The 17,829-nt window shown below is 37.0% G+C and overlaps 1 protein-coding gene across 15 annotated transcripts in view; it reads right to left on the bottom strand.

Annotated features, from left to right (window-relative positions):
- Positions 1-17,829, bottom strand: part of LOC124961880 (ankyrin repeat domain-containing protein 26-like) — a 102,880-nt gene that overhangs the window by 9,755 nt on the left and 75,296 nt on the right. For 13 of the 15 annotated variants that reach the window (XR_007104348.1, XR_007104352.1, XR_007104349.1 and 10 more), the window contains one exon: positions 6,964-7,039. Coding sequence is in view for 10 of the 15 variants with exons in the window: in XM_047520935.1 (XP_047376891.1) it covers positions 6,964-7,039 (76 nt within the window). In the remaining 5 variants the exon portion in view is untranslated. Of the gene's footprint in view, positions 1-6,963; positions 7,040-9,558; positions 9,708-12,331; positions 12,406-12,774; positions 12,837-14,923; positions 15,062-16,449; positions 16,557-17,829 lie in introns of all 15 variants that reach the window. The other 2 variants (XM_047520940.1, XM_047520943.1) reach the window with 2 other exon arrangements.

Here is a 17,829-nt window from a genome sequence, read left to right as displayed (position 1 = left end):
TTTCATCTACTTTTAAGGCTGCATAATACTCCCTGGGTGCATATGTGCCACTCATTCTTATCCATTTGTTTTTCTCTGTCTCCTGGTCTCATTTCTTTACTTGGCTAATGTGAACACTGACACAATAGTGAAAGTATTGCAGGGATCTCCTTTGTTTGCCGAAGTTCTTTCTTTCAGGTGTCCATTTGGAAGTGCTACAGCTGAATCACAGTCATTCCCATTTTGATTTTTTCAGGAATCACCTATAATTTTGCACAGTGGTCATACCACTTGATATTTATATCAACAGTGTCCGAATTCTGTTGTCTCCAAAGTTTTTGGATTTTTCAAAAAGAGCCATTCTGATTGGGGTGAGAGGGAATCAACCTAATTTTGAGTGACATTTCACTGAGAATAAAGATACTGGAGCCTTCCTTCGTGAATTTATTGTACATTTGTAATTCTTCTTGGGAGAAGTGTCTGCTCAGATCATACCCCCATTTTTTTTATTGGATTACTTGTTCATCTGATTTAAGTTGTTTTCTGTATTTCATATATTCTGGATAGTAATCATCAGAAGATGATTACCTGGCAAATATTTTCTCCCATTCTGAGTCTTCTCTTCACTCCGTGAGATCCAACACAGAACTTTGTTGTGCAGAAGTTTTCAATTGATGTACTCCCACTTTATAAACTCTTCCTGTTATTTTCTGAGCCATTGGAGTTTGCTTCAAAAACGGTTGCAAAATTTCAAAGTCTTCAGTCTTCCTTTAATATCTGATGCCTTTTTTCTTGAGTTTTTTCAAAGTGAGATAAAAGGATAATTGTTCCAGTTATTTCAATTTACATGTCCAGATTCCCAGCACCATTTGTTCACAAAACTCTCTTTCAGCCAGCTAAAGTTTTCAGCACCTTTGTTCCATATCTGTGTATGTAGGAGTCTATTTCTGGCTCCATTCTTCTATTCCTCTGCCCAGTGTGATTTTTTTAATGCCACATAACTTTCTGGTTTTTAGCATATTTGTGTAATATAATGTGAAGTCAGTCAGGTGTTGTGATGCCTCTCTTGTAGTAATTTTGTTCTAGATGGCTTGAACTCTTCAGGGTCCTTTGTGGTCCAAAGTTTTTTTGAGCATTGTTTTCTCCAGGTCAGGGGAACATGACATTGATGCTTTGTAGAGGACTGCATGGAATCTGTAATTGATTTTGACTTTGATACAACTGTCTCTTGTACATTGTCCACCTCACAATTCATGCACATGGGAGTTCTGTCCAAGTTCAGTGTCTTCTTTATTTCTCTCCAGTGTGTTCCAATTTTCATCCTAGATATCTTTCACCTCTTAGTTAAGATTATTCCTTGGTAATTCATTTATTTCACTTTTTTGTGATGTTAATGTGAATGGGATGGTTTTCCTTATTTGTTGCTAAGGGAGTTCATTTTTCGTTTACAGAAAAGCTATTCACTGTGTATCCTGCTGTTTGTTGAATTTGCTCATCAATTCTAAGTATTTTGGTGGAGTCTCTTTGGTTTTCCAAGTATGGAAAAATTTAACCTGCAAGTCGGGCACTTGTGACTACTTTCCCAACTGCATTACATTTATTTCTCTAAACTCTGGAGCTATAAGTTGAATAGTAGTGTGCAGAGTGGACACCCCATTCTGTTTCTCATTGTAGAGGAAATACTCTCAATTTGTGCACCTTCAGTATCATGTTGGCTATAAGTCTGTTGGGTGCAGTGTTTATTATGTTGATGCTCATTCCTCTATGCCTACTTTCTTCAAGATATTCTTTCATGAAGCTCATGTGAATTCTTATCACACACTGCTTCTGTACCTACTGAGATAATCATGTGACTCTTTTTGTGATTCTTTGCTCTTTATTACCTGTACTGATTTGCCTAGGTTGTAGAAAACAGAAAAAAAATTCCTCCTACATGACAAGTTTGGATTCAGGATACTTCTTTCCATGCACATGCACACTCAGGCATGTGCAAATACAAGTACACATCTGTACCACATTAGAAAACACTGCTATCAAGTTAAGAGAAAAGGAAAAATGAGAAGCAAAAAATTTATGATGAGAAGCATCACTGTTTATGAAAAACTGGAAATATATTTTTTAGTTATCCAAGTCAAATATTTTTATGTGATTTTCTTTGGCTGATTCTAAGGGAGAGGGGCAGCTTTGAATTTTCATTAGTCAACCTACTATTAAATCTTCCTTTTGTTTCCTCAAAGAGGAGAAAATTAGAGAATGAGTTTCAATCATTACAGCCATGAAGTAAATGTAGTGTCTTTGAATGTAAATGAACTGAATGCACAATCTCATAGGTCTTACTTTGAACTCATTTGAATGCAGAAGTCTTCTCAAAATTATATTACACCACAAAGTCACTACAGAGCATAGCCAGTGTATTCTACTCTTTGAAATTCAAATTACTATTTTGATTTTATCTTTCACAGGTGGCCTGAACAATACCTGATTTTTAAGGGCTACACCCTGAAATATTTTTCTCTCTAAGTGATGACATATTTACCTAGTGAATGCTATCTAAAAACAAATGGAAAAAAAAGAAAAACTTTCTTTGGAATGCAGTGTAATGAAAGAAAAAACAAGCTCAGAGTAAGAGACAATACTTATGTAGCCTATGTCTGACAAAGGAGTCACATCAAGAAAAACTATTTAAACTCAGTAATAAGACAACTCAACAAAGAAGGGTAAAGGATTTGGATTGGCAGTCACTGACACATGAATGGCTATTGAAAATATGGTCAGTCTTGTTATGAAAGTCTGGTCCTAAGCCAACATGGACCAAATCTTCATTTGGGCCTACTTTCTCCTTCTATTTGGTGCAGGGTATCTGGTCTAATTCCTAGGTCCTTGATCCATTTTGAGTTGAGTTTTGTACCAGGTGAGAGATAGGGGTTTAATGTCATTTTATTGCATATGAATTTCCAGATTCACCAGCACAATTTGTTGAAGTTACTATCTTTCTCCACTGTATGCTTTTCCCACCTTTGTCTAGTCTGTGATAACTGTGTGCGTGTAGATTTGTCTCTGTGTCCTCTATTCTATACTACTGCTCTATCTGTCTAGTTTGGTGCCAGTAGCATGCCATTTTTGTTACTATGGCTCTGTAATATTGCTGAAGGTCTGGTATTGTGATACCTCCTGCATCACTCTTCCTGCTAAGGACTGCTTTGGCTATTCTGGATCTCTTATTCTTCCAAATGAATTTCATGAGTACTTTCTCTATTTCTACTAGGTATGTCATTGGGATTTTAATTTGAATTGCACTGAATCTGTACAGCACTTTCAGTAGTATGGCTATTTTGACAATATTAATTTTGCCTATTCAAGGACAAGGGAGATCATTCTGTTTTCAAAGGTTTTCTTTAATTTCTTTAGTGGTCTGTGGTAAGATATAAAAGCAAGAATCAATAAATGGGATGGGTTCAAACTAAAAAGCTTTATCTCAGCAAAGGATACAATCAAAAATGTGAAAAGAGTTACAGAGTGGGAGAAAATCTTTTCCACATGCACTTCAGATACAGCACTAATCTCCATAATTTATAAAGAACTTAAAAAACTTTACACCAAGAATAAAAATGACTCAATCAATAAATAGGCTAACGACTTCACAGAAGATATACAAGTGATCAACAGAAATATGAAAAAATGTAAAACATCTCTAGTAACAAGAGAAATGCAAATCAAAACTACCTAAGATTTCATCTCACTCCAATTACAATGGCTATTATGAAGAATAAAAGCAACGAAAGGTCTTGGCGAGGATGTGGGGGGAAAGGTACACTCATATATTGCTGGTGGAACTGCAAATTGGTGCAGCCACTCTGGAAAGCAGTATGGAGATTCCTCAGAAAACTTGGAATGGAATACCATTTGACCCACCTACCCCACTCCTTGGGCTTATACACAAAGGACTTGAAATCAGTATAATACAGTGACACAGCCACATCCATGTTTATAGCAGCTCAATTCACCATAGGTAGATTGTGGAACCAACCTAGACTCCTTTCGGTAGATGAATGGATAAAGAAACTGTGGTGTACATACACAATGGAATATTATTCAGCCATAAAGAATAAGATGACAGTATTTGCAGGTAAATGGATGGAGTTGGAGAATAACATGCTGAGGAGATAAGCTAATCCTCAAAAGACAAATGCCAAATGTTTTCCCTGATAAGTGGATGATACATAATGGAGCAGAGGGAGTAAGGGAAGAATGGAGGAAGGATGGATTGTGTAGAGGGAAATGAGGGGTGAGGAGGGGGTGGGGAAGGGAAAGATGGTGAAATGAGACAAACATCATTACCCCATGTGCATATTACGCAAACCATGTGACTACAACCAGAGAAATGAAAAGTTGGACCTCATTTGGGTAGAATGGTTTAAAAATATTTAAAAAATTTAAAAAAATTGAAAAAAAATATGGTCAGCATTACTAATCACCAGGGAAATGCAAATTAAATCTACAAGGAGACTAGGAAAAGATGTAGAGAGCAGACAGAATTCTCTGCTATTGCTAATGAGAATGTAAAATAGCACAACAATTTTAGAACACAGGCATGAACATACTGTTAAATATTGAGCTACCCAAGATATTTACCCCAGGGATCTGAAAACATTGATGGACACAGAAACTTGTACACAAATGTTTATGGCTTTCTACATATGAGCTTGAACTGGAAAGATCTCAAATGTCCACAAACAGGACAATAACCAAATTTTGGTGTATCCATATAAGTAATTTATGAACAGTAATGAAAAGAAATTAACCACTGATAACTGCAACAGCATGAATGGATCTTAAAAATGTTCCAAGTGAAAGAAATCAGAAACGGAGCATACATACTTTACGATTTGTTGATACATTCTTGAACAAGAAAAACTATTTATAAAAAGAAAATCAATGCTTGCCTGGGCCTAGAAGGAAATGTGGGAATTGACGGCAAGTGAACAGGTTGAAATCTTTGAAGAGTAAGGAAAATGTTGCATGTTTTGTGGTGACAGTAACATGACATAATATTTTGTGACATTCTGAATTGTACTGAGAATATGACTTTATGTGTAAATCAAATCTCATAAAAGGTTATATTTCTTTAAAAACAAAGTACCCATGACAATAATCTTTTGTGAGAAATACAGCTCTCAAAGAGATGAACATTTGAGTTGATGGGTTCTCTTAATTAACATCTCAATTTATTCAGTTAATGCCATCCATTGGATACAACAGAATACAGTTTGGGTGGGGGACTCTTTCTCTTAGAATATTGTTGTATATCACATTTCAAATATTAATTACTCATGTCATTGTTAGAAATTTTGAGTATAAGTGTATTTATCCTATTCTACCTTTGGGGAATCATGAATTGTTCTACTGCCCATTTGCGCATCTTTATCTGGGTGAAAAGCAATTTGATGTCTTTCCTTTTGAGTGAGACCCATTTTTCTTTGATTTTACATTTCTAATTAGCATAAACAGAAGTGAATCTATCTCATATGTACAGTTAAATAAGGAAAACAAAAGCAGTCCTTCTGTGCACCTTAAAGTATAGAACAGGTTGAAAAATTTTTTATGTCCCTTTTATGTCCCCATGTGTGCATTCCCTTCTTGACCCCCACACACTGAATGATGACTACGAACCTTGTGGTAATTTACCTCCTCTATGTCTAGGTCTTCATATATGTTTTGTATATGAAAGTATATGTTTCTTCATATATAGTATACCAAAAATGTAATTCTAAATTATACACATTTGTATGCTTTAGAGATAACTTTTTCTTCATATATGTTTATATTATTCTGTCCATAGTTTTAGAACTTATTTTTCCCTCAATAATATTTGTAGATGTAAAGATTATACCATATTTGTCCACTCAAAGAAAAGAATGAAATTAGATCTTTCATCCCACACAAAATTCAATTCAAAGTGGATGAAAGACCTAGGAATTAAGAGAGGAACTTTGCAATTGCTGGGACTATATTTAAGTTCCACATTCCAACATAGCGGTGAAGACTCTGATTTCCTTATAAAGACTAATAAATCTCAAGACGTAAAACAAAAGGATTATTAAATCCAACTCAGATCTCTCCCCAAACTCTGCAGGAGCTCAGTATAGGAGGGAATCAACTGGCATGCTATCCCCAGTCATGGTGACTGGAAAATCCATGGAGGGATATCCTAGTCAGGGTAGAGGTTTCTGTGACATCCACAGCCCACAGACATTGCAAAGCCAGGTGTTCCACAGAAGCAGAAATCCAGCAAGCAATTCTACCAACTCTACACAAGTCCCAGCAAAAGCGACTTGGCTCCAAAATATTACCACCAGTGGCAACAGGAGCTCAAACACAGACAGGCAAATTGGTGCCCTGCCCCGGACTCAGGGTGGTGCCTCTGTGTTCTACATCAACCAGGATGGAGCCTGCTGTGCCACACATCACACACAAAAAGCCTTCAAACACAAGTCCCACACTTGAGGACAGCCACAATGGCCTGTGCTATTTGAAAGATGACCCTGTGCAGAGGAGTGGGTGCTCAGCATTCCACGCCATCAGTGGCAGACATTAACCTGCATCCTGCACTCAAAATCAGGTGAAAACCAAGCTTATTGTATCCACCCAATCCTACATAAGTGAGTATGAGATAAAAAGCTTCCATGATGAACAGAAAGTCAAATAATTCAATATGTGATATCCCTGGAACAGAATTCTCATTGGGAATTCAATCTTATTTAGAAAATGCCACCACCACTTCCCAATGCATGTACACTCAATCTCACAAGTATATTAAAATGTCAAATGCATACATATACATATTAAAACTCATCTCCTCAATACTTTTCATGACATATATACTGAAATTTCAAAATATATATTCATATAAATACAGACTTCCAAATATTCGTAGAGGAATAGAGAAAATACCTGAGAATTCATTTTCTCTGTTGCCATACTCACCTCTTTTTCATAGAGAATTTGATTGTGCAGAATCTCTTCGACAATGTCCCTCTCATTGTCCATATCAATTTTTGCCCTGTGAAGAAGTGACAGAATTTAAGTCAGTAGTTGCAAAACTTCCCCTCAGTATCACCAGTAGAAAGTAAGCACTTCAAAGTGTTTTTTAAAATTAGGATTTTTTGCCAGACATGGTGGCAACACAACTGTTATCCAAGTAATTTGGGAGGCTTAGGCAGGAGGATTGCAAGTTCCAGACCAGACTCAGCACTTTAGTGAGACCAAACTAAGAAGTGCTGGGGATGTGGCTTAGCAAGTACCGGATCGAATCCCCAAAACAAAAATCATGACACCAACTCATACTGATAGGCAAGTCAACAAGGCTCACTTCTGACTTCTCAACTCAAACCCTAAAATGAAGGAGGGCCTGGAATGGGATATTTCAAGATCTAAAAGAAAACAATTCCCAGCTAAGATTCCTATACCCAACAAAACTCGTCTTCATATGTCACAACCTAAGTCTCAGCTGACACAAAAAAGACAATATAATCCCACACATCCTATTGGACCTTAATTAAATTAACTTAGAATTCAACAGCCAAGAAAAATAATTAAAACCATATGAACATAAAGATTTTGAACAATACTCTTTGAAGTAAAGAATGGATCAAAGAAGAAAGATATATTTTGAAGAAATAAAACTAATCAGTATTTCTAGAGTGTTCTTATTTTTATTTATTTATTTATTTTTTTGGTGCTGGGGGATTTGAACCCAGGGCCTCATGCATGCCAGGCAAGCACTTGACCTAACTGAGCCACATCCCCAACCCCAATCAATACTGAGAAAGTATAAAAACAATTAGTGCAAAGTGTTTACCACTGAGTACCTACATTTTTAAAAAGTAGGTCCAAATATGTAAATTCATACACTACACCTCAACACCTTAGGAAAGGAAAAACTAACTGCAAAACCAGTGGAAGACAGGGGTCAAAAATGACTGGAGCAAAAATTAATGAAATTGGGAAAAAATACAAAGAAATGAAAAAACAGGGAGTTGGATACTTGAAATGATCAAGAGGATTGGTAAACACATAGCCAAACTAACCAAAGGAAGAGAGAGAAGTATGAATCCACAACAACAGAGATGAGAAAGGGGATAATAGCACAGATGCTTTTGAAATCCAGAGGATCATTAGAAACTATTGTGGAAATGTTGACTAACAAACTGGAAAATCTAGAAGACATTGACAAATTTCTAGACACATATGACCTGCCCATGTTGAGCCACGAAGAGGTAGAAAACCTCAACAGACCAATATTGACTAATGAGTTTGAAACCACATTTAAAGGCCTAACAGCAAAGAAAAGATAGGACTTGTGGATTTTCAGATGAATTCTCCCAGATCTTTAAAAGAGTAATAGCATCAGTCTTTCTCAAATTATTCCATGGAAATTCAAAGGGAGGCCACACTCCCAGATACACTGCATGAACCCATAACCTGATACCACAACCTGACAAAGACACACCAAGGAGACACAACTACACATCAAAATCCCTGATAAAGAAGAGAGATGTAAAAATTCATGTTTTCAATGCAAAATGCATTCAAAAGCACAGTAAGAAGATAATACACCATGTTCAAGTGAGCTTCCTCCCAGAGATGCAAGGATGGTTTGACCTAAGGAAAATCAATAAATGTGATTCATCACTTAAACAGAATTAAGAACAGGAATCATATGACCATCTCAATAGAGGAAGGGGTTAAGAAACTACTGTCTGTGGGCCAAATGCAGCACACTGCCTATATAGGTAAAGATTTGTGGTTGGGGAGAGGGTTTTGTGGTGCTGGTGATGCAACCTGTATGCTGTCCAAGCACTCTGCTGCTGAGGAACAGCCCAGTCCCTATACATGCAGTTTGGGAGGAATGTAGCCACACCCATAGGATCCCAATTATCCACAGAGCACAAAATAGCAACTATCTGAGATTTTGCCAAAAAAGGTTTTCCAATTTCTGATTTACAGTATGACACACCCTTTATGAAATGTTGATAGTTTCCCCCCAACATGTTTATATAAATATCCTTAGCATATATATTATCCTTCATGGACATATGGTATATCTAAATGCAATCACCCTTTGTAGCATATAATGTATAATAATCTCCCTTATCATATGCATGCATATAATGATTTGAAGTCACATTTATTTGACCTAGAAAGCTTCAGTTCTAGAAATGAAGCTTCTAAAAGAAAAAAATATATACTTGAGATTTTGATACATGCTCCAAAATCACCCTTCAAACAGGTTTTTCAAATTCCATTTACCAATAGTGCGTAAGAACATCATTTTCCTCACATTTGCCAACATGCGAGACAACTACACGAATGACATACTTATTAATGTAGTTGAACTATGTGTTAGTATAATTAAAGCACTGGTACCTCCCTGTTTGGATACCTTGTTCTGAGACTCATGCAAGGATGAATAGCCCTAATGAAGGCATAAAATTTGACAATCATAAATATAGCCCAATTTAGAATTCATTTTAAAAATTAATAACTATTATCTACTGGGAAATATTTCCATAGTCTTACTGATCATGATGTTCCTTCTCAAGAGCCAACTGCTGTTTATTGGGTTTTTGAAGTTCATCATGACTGGAGGCAGAAGCAGCAGCACTACCTTCCCACATTGCTGGGGTTTCAATTTTCTCTATTTCAGGTCCCCTGCAGTGTTGTTCATCCTTTTAGGAAAGATTGATAGTGAGAGAGAAGGTACTTTTCAACAAAAGGCACATTTTTGTTTTCCTTGAGATTAGAACCTGGCTTTGTGGAACTACCATGTCTTCGTTACGTAAAAGGGAAATAGGTGCTTACTTTAATTTTCTAAATACCCTCTAATTAAATATTTATAGATTCGGCTTCATTTCTCTTTGAGTGAAAGAAACCATGTTCCAAAAGGTAAAAAGGGACATTGTTCATACTATGCTTTAATTTCATCCTCTCTTGGCCACCTAATGTTTTCAATCCCAAAGTGACTGGCAGGAGGAAAAAGAGAGAGACTGCTGTCCTCTTCTGTCTTTATTACCTGATCTAACATTCAACAGGCAGATTAGAGAACAGACTTCATGGGGCTTCAGGAGCTACAGGCAGCTTTCCCGTTTCCACACTATGCTCTCTTTCCACCACTGCCTTTAACACTTTTCTCATTTGGATTCTGGGGTTTTAAAAATGGGAATGGTTGTCACTGAAGTTAAGGCCAAAGTTACCACAGAATGAGGGACACACTGAAACTGCAGAGTTGCTAATACACAACACTGGAAAATGAGCTTGTTTTCTGATCTCACAATCAATAACCATCAGTTAAAATTGCACAGCCTGAGGATGTGGAAATACTTAACACTCTAGACTGACATTCTACTTATAATATGGGTCTTCAAGGAAGTTTAAAGGATCCCATCCACACACCTAGTCTTATGACCTAGCATTTTATGGGGAAAAAAACCCTAAGGAAATGGTCCCATCGATTCCATTGATTCCATTATGCTGGATCATAAATTTCATCAAATCAGTCAGATGGATTTCATCCCATCAGATACATTACATGTGTAATTGAGTTGAAGTAATTAAATGTATTGGAGAACAATAGGAAGCCTCATCTAGTTGTCTCTTACATAATATCTCTGAATGGTTGTTCTTTGTTTTTCTGTTTCAATCTATAAAACTCAGTGTACCTTAAACCTTGTCTTCTAACTTGGGAGTCATGTACCAAATGTTTGGCTGGGGGTGTGTGCTCCTAATGTGATGAAACCACACATGTCTAAACTTACCCCTCTTTTTATAACACCACCATGTAAACAGCTGATTCAAAATATGCAGGAGGGTCTGTGGAGATAGCTCAGTTGGTAGAGTGCTTGCCTTGAAAGCACAAAAGGCCCTGGGTTCGATCCCCAGCACCACGGGGAAAAAAAAAAATTGCAGGAGACTGCTGTTTTGTTTTTGTTTTTGAATGTGTGGAAGAATATACAGTTGTTTCTAAATATTTAAAGTCATGTTGGAACTATGCTTTCAAAATTTTGACAATGAAAATCTGTAACTTTGAAAGCAGAACAAATGTATACAATGTGAGTTGCAATGCTCAAATGGAAATACAATTTTGTATTGCATGATGTAACAAAATCATGTAAACAGATGAATCAAAAAAAAAAGAAAAGAAAAATAACAAAACTCATGAGACTGGTGATTTTTGAAAAATGTGACAGCATCATCATTTGTTTCCCTGACTCCCACCTCAGTCCAACACCCACTGGTCCCAGGGTCTTCAGGACCTACCAATTTCATCACCAGTATGCCACTCCCTCACTAATCTCCCAACCCTCCAGTCCCCCAACCAAGCCCACTGCTCTGCCTACTAGACCCTTAGCTTCACTATCAGCCCACAGCTCTGCATGCCAAGCTGTCACTTGGCCAAGAGACCCACCTGGCATGGCACAAAGGTTCAGCATCAACCAGGACCCAGCACCTGGCCCTGATCCACCTGGCCCAGGAAAGCTGGGCCCCGTGGACATGGTCAGCCAGGTCCCCCTGACTTGACAAATAGCTTAGCCACCTTCCCCCAATCCACCTAGCCCCACATGCCACTTTACTACCAACCCCAGCACCTTCACACCTGGCCCACAGACCCCCCACTAGTTTTTAAATATCTAAAGTCAGCCTGGAACTATGCTTTCGATATTTTGACAAAAAATTAAAAAAAAAAAACCTATAACCTTGAAAGCACAACAAACACTCAGAATATTAGCTGGCATGCTCAAGCTGAATTACATTTTTGTATCCCTACTCACTCTTGTCTCACTTTCTCACTCTCTTCCCAATATTCTCTTGATTGTAAATGAAAAGAGTTTTTCTCTAAATCAACACAGCAAGATACTTTGAGCAAGTAACAACTCTTTACCAACCACCTCTCCTGCATTAGTTTCCCTGTTCACAGGCCACTTGGACAAATGACAGAAAGTCTTCCGATGACTAAGGAGCAAAGATTATGAGATTATGAGAATATTTCCCATAACCTGAGACTCAAATTCCCAGGGGCCCTCTGCAGTTGGTAACAATGTTAGACAAATGGAAGTCCATCCAATATACAGAGAAATTAATGCCTCCATTCCAAGGATGGACTTTGGCTACAAGTTATTTAGGTTTTAAGAATATTTTAAATTGACAACCAGCTAAAAGTGTTTTAATATTAAATATCAAAACATGATGTTTTGATTCTAAAGGGCAATGCTCAAACAGTAATTTCCCTTGGCCTTATCTTCATTATGAAAACAAAGAAAACATGATTAAAGCAGAATGATCATTGAAAATATACCTTTAGTTCATTAACTTCACAGACATCAAGTCTTGTCTGCTCTTCCTCTGATGTCATTCCTGCAAGTATTTCTGCTGACAAATCCAAATCCATTTAGTTAAAATAAGCAGCTTAGAATACTTATAAACTACAAATTGTAAACCTTATATTCTTAGGTCATACTGAATTAAAAACCCTGAAAAAAACCACTGGTTCATATTTACAAGAATATAATTCATTTTTTGATATTTTAGTTTGCTCTTTTGTGGTTTAAATATTGCTACACTTCCATTTTTATCTAGGCCAGTAGAACCAAGAGTAATTCACAGGACTAGGATTGTGGCTCAGGGGCATAGTGCTTGCCTAGCACATGTGAGGCACTGGGTTCATAATCCTCATCTCCACATACATACATACATACATACATAAAAGTTATTAACAGTAATTCCTGATCAGAGTCTTACCTGGGTATTTATTTTGAAACATTTCACATTGCTTTGCTTCATATGCAACAGCTATTTCTTTACTGACACGTGCAAAAAAGTAATAAATAAAATTACTATTTTAATACCCATCTGGAAAACATTTAGCAAATATATCAAATTAGTAACACCAGATCACATAGTCAGCTCTATTAACAGAACTTTCTCACACACGCTTCAAGTTTGTAAAATCAACAAATATTTTTGAAGATAGTAATGAAAGAATAAAAAGGGAAAGTGAGGCAGACATAAATCAAAGACCTCACAGTTTGGCACATGATACTGGCACTTTCAATGAGGTCATGCTATCCATGACTTCCCGGGACACAAAGTACCCGGAACTTAGAAGAAGTTCCAGCTTCTAAGCACCAGCCTATTATTGTTAAGCAAGTCATTTCCCTAAGTTTTCTTTTAACAATATGGATTTTACTGCTTCAGTTCACCAGGTTGGAGATTTAATGGGATGTTATAAAATCATGCTTAGAGAAAGAGGAAAGCAAAGTAATAATTTGTTCCCTATTCTGAAGTATACAGGAATTGCAAACACGAATCAAGCTGTTTTCTCCCTCATGTTCCAATATTGAAGTACTCAGAAAAGATCAAGTCCTAACTTGGGTCATTAGCTAGTATTTGAATCTATAATTTCAGAGAAGTCAGCTATGTAATGATTGGTAAACCAATTTATAAATATATCATCCTATTAAATTAAATACTATAACTGTCACCAATGATTGAACCAATCAGTTTCAACCAGGGCAGAAAAATAATGAATGTTAAGACATGACTTGGACTATTCCTACTCTTTCCGGACCTATTGAAAATGAACCAGGAGCTCTTTGTCAGAATAATGCTTAATCTTCGCATTTATCACCAGTGACCTGGAATGCAAAACCCTGCTTTATATGGAAAGATTACTGAAACAGGATGAAGTTTAGCTCTCTTAAATCCAAGTTTTCTTCAATTTCATAAAATTGTACTCCATGTCCTCCTCATAAGGCTACTTTTAAAATATTTGAAAAAACTTGAGGGATATATACTATTGGGAGAGTTTCATTACTACAGGAAAATGATCACTTGGACAATGGAATGATGGAACCCACCCTAGGGAAAGAGGATATTGTTCCTCCCATGACTAAAGAAACAATTCTTTACACACGGAAAGGCTTGTTGGGTGCAGATCTGGGACACAGAAGAATCAGAAATGATCACCTCCTGCAACATTTCTGGAACCTATCTGAAGGTTTAGAATGATGCCTCGTAGCATAACTCACCATGAAAGTCCCAAACAATGTGTCAGCTCCACGAAACTGACACTAAGTGAAAGGTCGGTTTCCTCACTACCTGTGGCTAAAATAAGAGGTCCAGATGCCAATGCCTGTGATTCCACTTTGGAATGATGAGTAAGCATAAACGAACATGAATTCATAAAGTGTCTACCTTTTAAGTCTGTGCATGCATTACCATGAACAGTGAGGGGGTCTGGATCAGTTAGTGCAACCTGGCAGTAGACGTTATTTATTACCTAAATGCAAGAGGAAATTTCAAGAGCATCATTGTAACAGTAGTATCACAGGAGTGATAATGATGTCCTTTTCCTCTACCCTACCTGTGAAAGAGTGTTCTTTTCCTTGACTAAAGGACAGCCTTAGCTTCTTGAAAAAATTAGGGGGTATGGTTGAAGGTACCAGCTCTTAACAGGAAATTAATTTCCTCTTCATAGGAAATTCACAAGATTATTTGTTAAATTTAACTAATTTAACATCAAACAGGTGACACTCTTGGAACCCCATGCACAGGGTTTCTGGATGATACTGGGATTTGTAACTACAAGCTCTTCAAAGTCCTGAGGTAGGGCTTGGGTGTTCTGCACAGAAGAAGAGAACCTGCCTAACATGTCTGAGTCCCTAGTGTCAAACCCCAGCTCTTGGATGGAACGAAATTCTGAAAGAAAACCATAACCTTTGCAACATCTGACTTCTCTAACTTTGTTTAGTGATCTTGGTTTCATGGCTGCTTTGCCAAATTACCAGAACTACCAGAATTCAGCTGAAACCTGATGTAGAAGGTGCAATTCTTGTAATGACTTCGATCCTCCTTTCAATATAAAGTAGCATTTCATGTAAACACTTACAGATTATCACTGCAATTGACTGCATAGAACAATGCAGTCCTGCCAGAGTGATCTTTCAAACACACGTCAACTCCTTTTTGCAGCAGCAGCCTGATTGTTCCTTTGCTTTTTTGTCCTGCTGCGAGCATCAATGACGTTCTAAAAGAGCAGAAAAAGAACTTCACCTCAGGAACCCTAATGAAGTTATTCCAACAGCTCACCTGATCTATACTACCAGTTTCATATCTTTCCTGTCCCTGTAACATTAACCATTAGCACATGCAAATAGAAACAAACCTCTAGTGCACTTCAGGGTTCATGTATGTACAAGAACTTCAGGGATAAAAGGAGGATACAGGAAGTGTCTTGACCCACTCGGGTCATACAGTGTAGAATTTACTAATTTAATGTCCTTTGGTGCACTAGGCTGAAGTCATTTATTTGAATTAGGGATGAACTGAAGTGAATGAGTCTCTACTATTTGCCTAGAATAGAGTCTTGTGCTGTAATTCATAAACAGTTGAAAATCTAAGAAATAAAACAGCTTTCAGGATTAAAATTGGAATAGTAATGATAGTAGTAATACACTGATAATGTGTATAAGAATAATCAGAATATGCTTATTAAAAATATAGTATTACAATATTCATGTGAAAATAGTCTTCATAATGCTGGTCATAGGTGTTTCACCTAATGATGTTGATAAAAATATTGTAGGCTACAAACAATGTGCTATTGCATAAAACTTACAACCACTTCATCCTTTTCACAACAGGAAACGTATTTGTTGAGAGGTAATATTACCAAGGTAGTACAACTCTCATGTAAAAACAAGTAAACCCAGTCTTGTGTAAACTGAATAGTCCACTATAACTTTTCCCTTTGTCAAAAAGGATGACTTTTCTTGAGGGAAGTGAAAGATGAACCAGTTCAGGCTGCTTTTCTTAAATCTCCCTATTCCAATTAAGAAGAACATAAAAATTTGTTAAGACTCAAAAAGGAAAACAGGAACACCAACAAATAACAGCAATCAAATGTCCTATATAGACACCTGAGTATCAATCTTTTTCATGAAAAGCAATTTAATTCAAACAGCATCCAAAAGACAAAATGATTTGGAACACTGCTTTAAACTTCAGAATTCTAAAGGCAAGTATAAAAGAAGCAGAGGTTTAAAAATCGGATAACAAGGATGGGAAATTCAATACTCAAATGCCAATGAAAAGGACCAATTTTCAAAGTTAATCAAAATACTATGAAATTCCATTAGCTAATTAGAAAAGCACAGTTGCAACAAAATCTGATGATAAATAACAAAACATGACTCTTCACTGCAATGGTAAAAGAATAATGTTGTGTCCTGTTGTTGTGTTGCCCACCCTTAATAACTGATGACTGATGGTTTATGCTGAAAGTGCTTATGATGTCCTAAACATTGTAAGATAATCCACTTCTTCCCATTAACGGAACATTTCTGACTCATGTATTCTTACCATTTTACACCACACTAAGGTCAAAACGAAAAGAGGAAAAGTAAATGCCTGTACCGTCCGTGATGATCCGTCGCATGGATGCTCGCTCCCATGTCCACGAGGAATTCTGCCATTTGCTGATTGTTTTCTTTCAGCGCAAGTAATAGTGGAGTGAGGCTGTCCTATAAGAAAACAGGAACACTTCAGATTCACACAGGTGTACATTGTAACAACTGCACTGGAAATCGTATAAAGGACCATATGAAAATGAACTTATAATAAAGAGAGAAAACACACAGTAGCTCTTCCTCCTTAGACCACTGCACTTTGACCAGTACTGCTCCTTCCCTTTGAGATGGCCTCCCCTGCCTGTGGTGCCAAAAGGACATTCAGCCATCTCCACAACTCACTGGAAACACTGACTGACTCCAGGAAACTTCCTTTTACCATGGTACTATGCACTAATAGGATCACTCCACACTTGAACCAAGACCTGTTTGAGGGCAGGGGCTCTATCTTTGACTTGGACAGACAAGAACCTTAACATTTAGTAATAAAATATTGAAGCATTTCTATTGAATGGATGAGTTAGATGCTCATCTTCACAGCAGAGTTTCTCATTCTATACTCTGAAGCACACTTACTTTCCCAGAAGTACTGTACCAGAACAGAAAGATTATTTGATCATCTATTTCTGAAATATTATAAAACAGTATATTCTACAGCCAGTGAGAAAGGAATCTAACATTTCTTAATGCCTATGGGCCAACAATCATTGGTGGGAATCACTAATACTTTAGGAATTAGAATTTCAAGGAGCTCTAAATTCAGGGAGCTCTTAATTAAGTTTCATTTCAGTTATGTATGAGATAGTCATGTACAGAAAATATTCCATGATTTTCCCAGGCAGGGGAAAAATGGGAGACCTGTCCAGTAATAATGCCATTATCTGTCATGCTATCAAAAATAAAAATGAAAATCTCTCCCACCTCCCAGTAAGGCATTACGGATTTCAGAGGAGGGCTTAAACCCTTCTTCAGGTAGCTCCTTCTGCCAGAAATGGACAATTTGACAGTCAATTATCTATCCAATCCTCTTCTGTAGCACCTCCTCAACCTAACATCTAGGACTCCTCCTAAAATAAATCTCTGTGCACGTTTCCAAGTCTGAAAGTTTCATTCACAAACAAGGAATTCTTATTTTCCACAAATGTGAACAGACCCTGTTCATACGCAAATGGAAATGGTTTTCAGAAGTCAACCTAACCCTTTTTTCTCCTTTTCCCCAACTACATAACTTTCATATAGGTCTATTTATTTCTCATTTCTTTTACTTGTCATTTTCCCTAATTGAGTCTAACCACTGAGAGATACATCATGTTTATAGAACTTGTCAACAGTAATGAAATTCTGCTTGCTTATCAAAGTCTTTTTTTGGTTTGCATTTTAAGTTCAA

The sequence above is a fragment of the Sciurus carolinensis genome, chromosome 12 (assembly GCF_902686445.1).
Source record: "Sciurus carolinensis chromosome 12, mSciCar1.2, whole genome shotgun sequence".
Classification (NCBI taxonomy): Eukaryota; Metazoa; Chordata; class Mammalia; order Rodentia; family Sciuridae; genus Sciurus; species Sciurus carolinensis.
This window is presented reverse-complemented; position numbering and strand designations above follow the sequence as displayed.